General features: G+C 41.5%; 1 protein-coding gene across 1 annotated transcript in view; it reads left to right on the forward strand.

Annotated features, from left to right (window-relative positions):
* Window positions 1–11,692, forward strand: part of LOC104495881 (ubiquinol-cytochrome-c reductase complex assembly factor 1) — a gene marked incomplete at its 5' end in the record, with an annotated part of 44,030 nt that overhangs the window by 13,972 nt on the left and 18,366 nt on the right. The window contains 2 exons of the mRNA XM_010138921.1: window positions 390–447; window positions 7,137–7,245. Coding sequence (XP_010137223.1) covers window positions 390–447; window positions 7,137–7,245 — 167 coding nt within the window. The remainder of the gene's footprint in view (window positions 1–389; window positions 448–7,136; window positions 7,246–11,692) is intronic.

Below are 11,692 nucleotides of genomic sequence, written 5' to 3' on the forward strand. Positions count from 1 at the left end.
AAGAGTGTAAGAATGGAGCAAAGCAGCCGTTGGTACTTCCCTTTTCTCTCTGCTGCTTTGGGACTTAGTGAACTAGAGGCCACATGTTTATCTGATCCTCCATTTGGAATGTTTGTTCCCCTCTGTACATGTTAGCTAGATGAGTTCTAAACGTGTGAAATCTTTTGGAATCTACAGCATCCTGTGGCTGCATGTTGTAGAGTTTAAGCGCAAGCGTGACAGTAAATGGTGTTTGCTTCTGATGTGTATGTACTGCTTAGGGCCAGAACTTAAATTACTGAAGTGTATTTAGACTTTGGTGTAGTGAATTTGTTAGATGCAAAACATAATGAAATCCTTATTAATATTCAGTTTTGATTTTGTTAATTTTTTTTCCTCCTCCCATCAAGGGTGCCGCATGCCTGATACTTTGAATTCATGGTTTCTAGTAGCCCAGCTTCACGTCTGGTAAGTGAAAAGTAAAATAGTAATATTTTCAGTAAATAGAGTGATATGTACTTCAGTGTTTGAAAAAGTGGGCTCCGTGGTTGTTGATAATAGTGATTATATTCAAATCATTAATTACTGAGTTTTAGCAGTTTTCTACCAAAGCACAAAAAGTCCCGTGGAGAAGCTAATGTCTTTCACAACTCCAAACTCCTCAGTAGCGGAATGATCTTTGCCATAGGTTTTCTAAAAGCCTTGCTCAGCCTGTGTGGAAAAGTCTTACTCAGGTGTTTAGGAAAAGTTTAAATTTATGTAGAAGTCATTTAAACTGGGAGAAATTGTGGCAACTGAAGTCGCTGCTCGTCAGAAGCGTTTAACAAATTATAGCATTGGCATTTATTACTGCACGTCTGAAATGTATGTGCAGTTTGGTGAATGCGAGCTTGGCTACATTTAAAAAATGTAACACCTTAAACATGAACCTTTTTTCTTTTTTCATTTGTGAAAATAGTAGCCAAAAAAATCAGGTTTTCATCTAGCATTACATACTTGTAAAGGTCAGAGGGATGCACAAGGGAGTACAGTAATTTCTGCTAAGTGCCAGATCTTTCAGGAAACTGAAGTCCATAGACTCACATTCAGCTGTCCAAAGGCTGAAAGGAAGTTTGTGCTGAAATAGCTGCACTTAAGCGTAGGCCCCTTATTTCCTTGCCTGTATTTCTTTCCCCTTCCCTCATTTTAATTTCCTGTCTCCTCAATATATGGAAGGATGGGGCAGTTCATTTCACTAAGAATGTATAAATTAACAGAACCATGGAAATTATAATCAGTTAAATCAGTGAAATCAAGTAAGGAACACCCTTGAGATTTGCAGTTTGTTTATTTCTTACAGTTCCCTGTGGAGAAAAAAAGGCTTTAAAAATTAATTGATAAGCTAATAATTCGTATCGATATTTGGAAAACTACTGCAGTAATTATTCAAAACCAAGCTGTTTGTAAGTATCTGGGGAAAAAGAAGGAGGAGTAACTCTGCAAAGAACACACTTTCGCATCATCTTAATTTCACATTGACAAGAAAATGTACCCTTTGATGCACAGTATTGAATTCAAGATACCTGATCTTCTTTCATGACAGGCATTAAAATAAACAAGGGAACTGATAGAGGTGAAACTAGTGTGGAATAGACAGAAAAATTCAAAGATCAAAGCTACCTTGGAGAAGGCCAAGAGTTGCCACACTTTGAGCTGGTGATGGTGAGGAGATGTTTAATGAGGGACATGGAAGTCCTCATGTTTAAGATATGACGGACAGGATGACAACAACGTGCTACACGTGCAGGAAGGAAACAAATCCCTCTACTTTGTATGACAGCAATGAAATGTCAGGTGTGGAGGTTAGCACTAATGGTTAACTTTTCCAAGGTTTGTACGCCTGGCTCCTCCATGTTCTGGCAGCTTGACCTAAGGAGCACTGTCACACGGGGCCACAGATGAGATCTCCAGTTTGGTACACCAGGATACAGAGCCCATGATAGGCCTGTTCACTGGGAAATGCTGCAGGCTTTGCTTGTGATTAGCTCTGGGACCAGGATCCTGCCGTGACACGATTTTGCTCCCACAGTGAGGTTTATTGCTATGTTTTCTGTGATTCTCTTTCTTTAATCAGTTCGACCTCAGCAGAGTAGGAGCAGAACATTATTGATTCTGCTAGCTCTGGCGAGGTCAAGGACATCCTACCTCGGTCAGAAGGCTGCGACACCCTATGTCTTTCCTGCTGGACCTTTTTTTCTAGCCTCAGAGGCTAGAACACTTCCTGATCTGGTGACCAGTGTCCTGACTATGTAGGTTCTCATCACCATCTGTTGAAGTGTTCCTGTTCCCCCTTGCAGTGCAGTCCAGATCACTTTCTGGTGAACTTGCTTCTTTCTTCTCCTTCAGACTTAGTTTCAACTGATTTAGAGTGTCTTCTGGAGCTGGAGAAGACGAGAATTTTTCATGGTTTGGTAAACTCTGTTTCCTTTCTTGCTGTTGTCATTGCCCATCATGTTCCAGTCAGCTGTGTTTCTGTGCTCTTTGCATCCCACCTGTTATAGATGAAGGTGCTTGTCAGAGCTTACATTCGTGTGTTACGCATTCTGGTGAGTCCTCTGAATCTCTCGCTCTTGTTTCTTCTTGTCTGTGAATAGAGTTTTCCTTCCTATCTTCCGGGGGGAAATTCAGGCTTTTGTGTTTAGCCTCTGCTTTTGCTGACTTCTTTGAAGATAGTCCCTTTAGATACACTCCAGTGCCTTCCAGTGCCGTGCTAAAATTAGACTTCAGAAAATCAACCTATCAATATTCTTTCCTGAATGTCATGTTTCTATTACTTCACACCTCTAATATTAGGATGACCTTTGCTTTACGTCTGGAAGTCAAGACCTCTTAGAAAATGTCAAGCTGTTCATCTCCACTGCTGGGTTTGCTTTTTCTGATGCAGTGGCAGTCTGCATGGAGTGTTGGCTCTGTCCAGAGTGTTACGAGACTGCCGAAGAGATGACTTTGGTGACTGTACTAAGAAATGTCTTGGTGAAGGATGTATCATGTAGATACCTAGAGCTCCCTTCATATTTTCACCATAACGAGTATGGTGACACCTTTAAAGTATTTAGGATCAACATAGAGTGATGTTACAAAACCTTTTCTGAAAGACTCAAAAATCTGTTGCAGGAACTCATCTGAGCTTTGTTTTTCCCGAAGGAAGTCTGCGTTTGAGAAAGCATAGATCAGTCAGAGTCCAGAGGAGAACGTGGTGGTCCAAGTATGTAGAAAACAGTTCCTGCAGGAAAAGATTTCTCAGATTTGCATGGAGAAGACTGAGGAGATCATATCATTTTGAAATGTGCTGCTTCAGAAGAAAGGGATTAAACTCTGTGTTTTGTGGTAGAGAGTTCAAAGAGAAAGGGGTTTAAATTACAACAGAGGAGTCTTGCTTGAGAGAGGGTGTAAGAAAACCTTGATCTGGAGTGGCATTTAGTTGATCCTGCCTTGACACGAGGGAATGGTCTGCATAGCCTAAGCAGAGGCACCAGGGTAGAGGAAGACTGCATGGTCAGGCTTGGTTCTGTTAGCTTGGGCCCCAGTAAAGACCGGTATGTGGCTGTAAATAGAGTAGTTGATGAACCTGCTAGCCCTGGAGCACAGGACAACAAGCAAACCTAACTTGGAAGAGTTCAGAATTCTGCTCTTTATTCATAGAAGAGTATGTCACAGCAGACAGCTGATGACAAAGTCGATTCACGAGCTTCCTTCTCCTGTCTTCCAAGTTACTGGCTGTTCGTGAACAGCTTAAGCAGAATAAAGCCTTCCAAAATTGCTGTTGGTACTTGTGTTGTTAAGCCAGAGTACTTTCTCTGAACAAGTATAACGTAGCCCCAGAAATAGCTGCTCCGGAGCAACTGTGGAAGCAGGAACGAATGGCCAGGTGCGGGGGATAGCGGGAAGCTCCGGGTGGGCTTTGCCCTTAGAAGTGTAATGCATCACCGTGTCTTGATTGCATGGCACTGACCTTCCTCACAGCTCTAGACAGGGTGGTGTTGACTATCGCTTCCAGTGTCTAAGGCAGTCTGCGGGCACTGTGGTAGTACTGAGAAAAGCAGCTGTAGCTGAGGCTGTTGTGGGAAACTGCTACGTCTCACCTAAGATGGGTTGATTTATAGATGCTCCTCCTTTTCCAATTTGGGCATCCATTCATGTAATTTTCTTTTAACGTAATCTCTCTGCCTAACTTAAATACAGCATAAATTATCCAACCCAACCAATGTCACGTAGACAACTTTCTAAAGATAGTTTGGAATAATTTTGCGTTCATGGTTTGACAGAGGTGAGTCAGTATTTGACTAAACTACAGGACAGATTCTGTAGTGGAACAATGAAATGTTTCACACTGATCTAGTTAGAAGGTTTATAGTCTTTAAAGAGCCTGTGTCTATTAAACCTCAGACAGCAGGTGTAGTAACAAACTACCAAATTTTCAAATAAACTGCAAGATTCCATGATCTCACTCGTGGTGCTGCAGAACAGCTCTGTGACAGCACTATGCATCCAAACACAGAGCCACCTTTTAGGCTTTGAGGGTAGCAGGTTTTGCTCGGAACACTGCTCTAGTCCTGCTCATCAGTGACTAATTGTTAGCTGTTGGTCTGCGCACTGCTCCCTTCTGCTTCTCCAGCAGTGAAGGCAAACTGGATAGGAACCAGTATTTATGCTTGCGAGGAGGTTTTCTTGCCAAGCCACTCTTACTTTTTTTTTTTTTTAATTTCTCCATGAGCTTGTGTATTCAGCAAGTATAAACATGCTTTTCTTAGTTCTCTTTTTGACTTGTTAAGAGTGGGTAAAAATTTGGGATACAGAAACTCTTACTGATTAACTCACAGCTAGATTATGTAAATGCCCAAGAGAAACAAAGCTTTTGAAACTGGTGAAAGACAGTAGTTCTAAGCTCTTTGTGCATTTGTTTGGTGGAAGGACTGGTAACTGGACAGCTGTTCTGGGTTCTGGGCCACTGTTCTAGCAGAATGCTTTATCTTGTTTCTTTGAGCAAGATGAGGATTCATTTCTCGATAGTGTCTTAATTGTATTCCTTTGCTGGAACAGTGGTGCTCTTGGACAGATAGCAAGTTGTCACTGCCACAGTAGAAACCCTGGGAATCCTTACACATCGGGACACGTGTCCTGAGACATGCAACAGTCCTTCCAACATTCCTTTCACTGACTGCTGCCCTTCCCCCTTCTCTACCTACCCTCTACCCAAATTCTCTCAGTCACTTCACCCTTTGATCACTGGTCCACTTGTCACACCTCAGTCCTCTCAAGTCTTCTGACCTCGTCCCGCCTGGCTTCTGTTGGAGCCTGAGCTGTCTCTTGTATGGCCAGCGTCATTTCCAGAAACTCTCCATCTAGAAATCAAATTCTGGTCCATGAGCTTTTTTTCTTTCAATTTTGGTGTCTCAGTTGAATGGCCCTTGTATGGAACTTAAATGTATGGTTCTAATCAGAAAAAAGAATATAGAACTATGGGAAAGATTGGGAGGGACTCTTCATCAGGAAGTGTAGTGATAGGACGAGGGGTGACGGTTTTAAACTGAAAGTGGGTGGATTTAGATTAGATGGAAGGAAGAAATTCTCCCCTATGAGGGTGGTGAGGCACTGGCACAGGTTGCCCAGAGAGGCTGTGGATGCACCATCCCTGGCAGGGTTCAAGGCCAGATTGGACAGGGCTTGGAGCCACCTGGTCCAGGGGAAGGTGGCCCTGCCCATGGCAGGGGATTTGGAACTAGGTGATATTCAAGGTCCCTTCCAAGCCAAACCATTCTGATTCTAAGCTAATGCAGGTTTTGTTACCTTCAGTTTGTTTTGTCTCTGTTACTCATACCTGGCAATAAGTTTTGCTTCCTTTGCGGTTTAAAAAATATCTCGCCTTTATGAATCAGTAGACAAGATAGAGTCCACCATAAAGGTTGGGATCTCTCCTTTTACAGCTCAACAGAAAAGCTTCAAGGGTTTGTGATTCTCCCTGTTGAGCTGGTATTCATGGATCGGCAAATATTCTTAATGCCTGTAGGAGGCACAGATCTTACATCCACTGAAGAAATGAACAAATTAAAAAAAAAATAGTTTTTACCTCTTAACTTTTGTGGCACATTCGCTATTGTGAGTATGCAATGCCTCAAAGTAGCCTCCAGCAGCTCTGTGCTGTTGTTTTTATACAGGCTGTGAGAAGAATTTCCTCTGAGCAGTTTCTCACCTGTAGCATGTCTTTGTGCAAAGCAGTGACTTCTTTCAGCTGCAGTGTTTGAGCATCACCTCATCTACAATAACTCAGTCAATCCTGGATGGGCACTTTTGACTCTTACAACAAGAGCGGAGCTGATGAGTGAGGTGGAGAAGGTGGGACTGGTATCTTATCTTAATGAGGGATTAGCCTGTATTTTGGTTCATGCTGTTTGCACGTTTTAAAAGAGGCAAAATAAACTGTTTTGTTCGATGATTTATTTTTTAGACAGAACAGCAGCAATGAAGTTCAAATGCCTTTAATGCTTAAAAAAAAAAGTAGAACAACTCCACCTGGTATTCTCATTAAGATTCCACAATGCACTCACAAACGTGTGAGTTCTTCTAGCATACGCTGTGTGTCAGGGTTTTGCCAAGTGGTTGGACATGTATCCAAAAGACCCCTGAAGGTGGAATAATTTAGGACGTCGCTAATATGAATTTGGGTGAAGCCTGTAACTTGCTTAAGCTTTCTCAGCTTGGCTAGTTTGGACTCTTAACAGCACTTTAGTGTACCAAGCTGAATTACAGCTGGCTCATAGCCTGGGATTAGACAGGACGTTTGTTCCTGCTCCAAGGGGTGATATGTTCTCAAGGCTGAGCATATAGGTTGCAGCACTGTGTTACTAGATTACGGTACTGTCAGGCAGAATAGAGTCCACTGTCACTCTTCCATAGCTGGATTGGCCAAAATCCAGCAGATACAGCTCTTCTGTAGAGAATAGAAAGGTTTGTGATAGTTCACTTAAAAAAGTAAAATAAAAATCTTTGTGGGTTTTTTTTCTTAATCACAAGAACAAGTACTCTAAGGAGAATCTTAAATGAGCTGAAATATATTCCATTTGCTCTTTACATTTGAATTAAAACTAGAAGCTTTGAATTTGGTGTTTATGTTCTTTCAGGATGTGTCTGGTGCGAATGAAGCAAGAGGGTCGCACAGGAAAATACATGTGTCGCTATATAGTTCATTGCATGTGGGAGGATGTTGAACAGCGTGGTAAGGTGATGGGGGTAAGTCATCTTTGGTGTTGATAATCTTGATGATTCATGTCTTTCGCCTTTGTACTTTTGCATATCTTAGAAGAATGCCTCAGAATTAGCCTGTAGCTGCTTGTTTGTCTCTTTATTGGTTTAAGCTGGTGTACATAGCCCTTACTCCTGACCATTCATTCCTGCAGCTGCACTGTCTGTTGTATTGAGCAGCAGCCCTTGTTTCCAAACTGCACCATGGCCTGGATTAAGATACTAATTTGTCTGAAAGTAAATGATTTTCCACGTGGTTTGTCATGTGATTGCAGAAACGGATCCTGCTTAACAGAATGGTGTTTGTGGGTAGGAGTAAGCAGCAGAGACAGGGAGAAAGATGACACCGCAACTTAAGTAATTCCAGCAGAGCTTTGAGTTGTCTCTCCATGTAGGATGGTGACTAAAAGTAAAGTTAAGGGACAAGGTTTTTATGTTAAGTTCCTGTACTTGATTATAACTGGTCATTAGTTGAATTTTGGATTCTTAGTATACCTAGTCTATATTACAACAGAAACATTGCGAAAAGAGAGAGTAGCTCTAAGGATAGTCCATTTGCAAGCTTGAAGGAAGAACAAGGTTGGATCTTTTTAGCCTATTCTGAGGAAGGTTATGCTAATTAGTTGTAATTTCTGGCCTTAAAGTCTGTAAGTGTGTTTCTCCAGCCTTGTGTTGGTGATAGCCTTCGAATAAGGCAGTGCAGAGGCAGCGGAAGTAGGAGATGGATTTCACAACCCCAGTACCACAGTGGTGACAGGGGACCTGCTGCAGGTGAGGACGCCTGTGTCCTGGGCTCTTCTGGTGGGAGAATAGGGCTGGGAAAGATCTCCTCTGTTGTGGACAGAGAAAATAATAGTTCAATGATTAAACAGAGGTTTGTCTGTGATTAAAATAAAGTAGACGTTAGATAAGTGATGATTTTCCTATAGCACTAATGGCATTGTCGAGTCTTAGTTGTCAGCCGTATTTGAAAAGGCCGTGGGGGTATTCCTACAAACAAGGGAATTAACCAGGGAACCAGGGTTTGGTATGCGTTCATGTTAGTAATTTAAGAAGTTTCTCTCTGATCTTTTAATTTGCATGTGGTTTTAGAAGGTGTTGATTGTGGTGGAACTTCACTTATTTCATCAGCAATGCCTGGTTTTTTCCTAGTTGTTGGGAATTTTGTAGCTTTATGTTACAGCTTGCTTTTAAAGATAAATCCTCCTCTTAATCTTCTTTTGAATTAAATCCGAATTCAGGAATCTTAGAATTCATGGGCTTGCTTAAATTCCAATACAGGAATCTCCACTTTCCTGGTCAGAGCCCATAAGGCTGTGTAAGTGAGCCTAGACAAATTACATGATTGTACCAGAGAAAAAAATTGAATTAAATAGCTTATGCATTTTGGTCCTTATCCAATGCCTTCCATGCCACATCAGTGGTTGATTCTGCTTTTTCTGTAGGATCTGGAGACAGCTCAGATCTTTGTTCCAGGTGTAAATTTAAGGCTGCTTTTCTTGAAAAACAAGCAACAAAAAAATCCCCAGCCAAACACCCCACCTCCCAAAACTGCCAAAATCTCTTCAGGGATCTTTTGATTCTGTCTGCACAGAGAAAATGCTGCTTTGGAACAGAAAATTATTTCTCTGTTCTTTTTGACCCTAATTTTGCCTTATGTGAACTAACCTCAAATGCCATCTTGCAGTTTTCCTTGCGGGATTTTCATCAGCAGCAAACAGCGATGAGAAGCAAAGCTGTTTGCTATCCTCACAAGCCTGCAGAACTCAAATGTGAAGCGTGGTGTAAGCTAGACCTGTATCAAGATTTTTCTTAGTAAACTTGAAAGGAAAAAAAGGTAGTGATTACAGTCGGTTCTTTGTAAAGGGAAGCACAGTTTCCATATCTGCTAAACTATTCCATTGCTCCCCAAATTGTAAAAAACAAAATAAATCCACCAGTGTCCTTATGTTTTCATCCATTCTAGATCCTCAGATGCTTATAGATGCATATCATAATGGTATGGTTGCTGTATGATGCACCTGTACGGAAATCTGAAGTTGTCTGAAAGCCATTCATTCCGTGCCTTGTCAGGTTAGGCATCTTTTCAGTTTATCCTTGAATTTAGATTTCGCAGTCTTGGTTTGTAATAATGATCAGGCACTGTAATAAGAATCATGCTTAGTTTGCAATAACGTGATTCCTAGAATATACTTTGACTGTAACCTAGTGTTAACATGGCTTTTATGTGGTAATAGCTGATGCTTGAATGAAGCATGTACACGTTTAAAGGCTTGCTCTCAAAAACAGTTACATCTGTGTGTATCTTTAATACAGTTTAGCTGCACAGAAGCCCATTGATTTCCGTGCGACTCCTTGTGAGAGAAAGTGAACTCGTGAGGTAACAGCTAAGTAGACCAGGCCCTAAGAGCGTGTAAGAAAGCACAGTGAACTCTCATAGGCTGTAAACTTGGGAACTGGGACTGTTCTCTTCCAATACAGTGTTTGTGAAGGCTTTCATAAGCTTTTAGTGATTTTCTTTCTTTCATCTTTTAATTATTCCTAGTCTTTCAGTCATTAGTTTGTCAAGATGAATGTTTTTAGTCTCTTCTGGTAGCATTTATTGTATGTGAGATGAAAGCAATTTATGCATCGATGTTTGAAGAAGTTAGCAGTTTCCTTGCTCCTTATCATTGCTTTGTTTTCCTTCCTCAGCGCTAGTAATCCTAGCTCAATATACCGCTTCACCCACGCCCTTGCAGGGGCAGTTCCTGTTTCTTCCATGTTTGGTCACTCTTCTTCTCTTCCTTTCCTCGCCTTCACAGAGATGTACCCTGATCGAACTCTTCCTCACATCTCCGCTTTGGCAATTGCAGGGAGTTTCCAGGGATGAATAAGTGAGAGGCAGTTACCCTGGGTGTTCAGTTCTGCTTACCAGCCTTGATGTATTTATCCCTAATGGTTCTTTTACAATGAAGCGGAGGTAGTGACAAAGGGTTTGTGACCTGGCTGAGGAATATGTGTAACACCTATTTATTGTCAAGTGTTTTAGTCCTGCAATCAGTATATACTCTACCTCCAAAAGAAGGTAGTTAAATATATCAAGAGGAGGATAGTAAATGAAAAGATTACACTGATGTGCCTCTGTTGATGCTTTCAAATTTCAGAATGTGAGCCTTTCTCAGAGGTATATTAGGTGCAAATAAACTACTGAATACTTTTGGGGCACTAAGTTATCATCTTCATAGCTCCTGTGGAGCTAATCCCACTGCCTGATTTCTCTCTCATGTGGGATATCAAAGGTCAGTATTTAACTCCGATTCCTATGTTCCTGTGTTGTAGTATAAGTGATATAGCAGCTGTATGAAATTTCTGATTGGGTGCAATTAGTTTAACTCGTTGACAGGCAGAGTTGCAGTTACTCACCTCGTTTCCATATCTAGCAACAATCCCAACACTTGATGCAGAAAATGGCTACTATATTCCTGAATTGATGTTGATGGTTTATTAAAGTACGCCATCCACTCTTAAATATTTAAGTTCATTTGAGCCAGAAGTGATAGAATGCGAGGCATTTTAACAACTAATTTACATCAGCTCCAACTCCAAATGGAGTTTCTATTATTTCAAAATGTGGTTGTTAGGATTGCTGAGATCTAAATCTCAGCTACGAAGTTTTGGGACCTGTTAGCCTGAGCTCCTTCAGCACTCCTGAATGTCGGCAAGAGTCAGAAACCAAAACTTGACACAGCTGTAAAAACACAGCGAGAGCCTGTGGCCTCAGCAAATTCTACTGGTGCAGGCATATTTCAGGTATAAATTTTACTCTGCTGTCCCTTGTACTAATGAAGTCAGTCTCTTTTGGTGGGTTTGCAGCCAGGTGTGTCCAGTTCTGTGGCTAACCAGTGCTCTTTACTTAATTTTTCCACTAGTGACATTTCTGTCAAACTTTAAAAACAAACAGAAAAATTGGCTTGATGCAATGGCTCAAAGTGTTAATAGTAACATTAGGCTGGGTAAAAGATTTCCTTTCGATCCTGCTTTGCCAGAGATCTCCACCTTGTGGCTTGCAGTGGATGGATTTATACTGTGCAAACTGGCAGCTGCCTAATCAGTTTGTGAGGGGAGTTGACTCAGTACTACAAATTGCTGCTATTTGTCTTCCTAATAGAGTTCTTTAGCAACCTGCATATTAACCTTTCTGACCTGAGTATTGTGTTTTAGTAACTGCGTGTGTATAGAAGCAGTTGTTTTAAGTTCAAGTGTATTTTATTACCTGTAGATGAAGCTGCAGAGTTGATCAGAAGGACTGGTAGATGCTGGAGTTCCCTGGAAAGGGAACTCATGGGGATATGAGATTGAAAAACAAAACAAAACACACACTTCCCCACCCCAAACCAAACATCAAAAATACCCAACACCCCTTCCCTGACACCCCCCCCCCCCCCCCCCCCCC

Source organism: Buceros rhinoceros, unplaced genomic scaffold (assembly GCF_000710305.1).
Source record: "Buceros rhinoceros silvestris isolate BGI_N320 unplaced genomic scaffold, ASM71030v1 scaffold15236, whole genome shotgun sequence".
NCBI lineage: Eukaryota > Metazoa > Chordata > Aves > Bucerotiformes > Bucerotidae > Buceros > Buceros rhinoceros.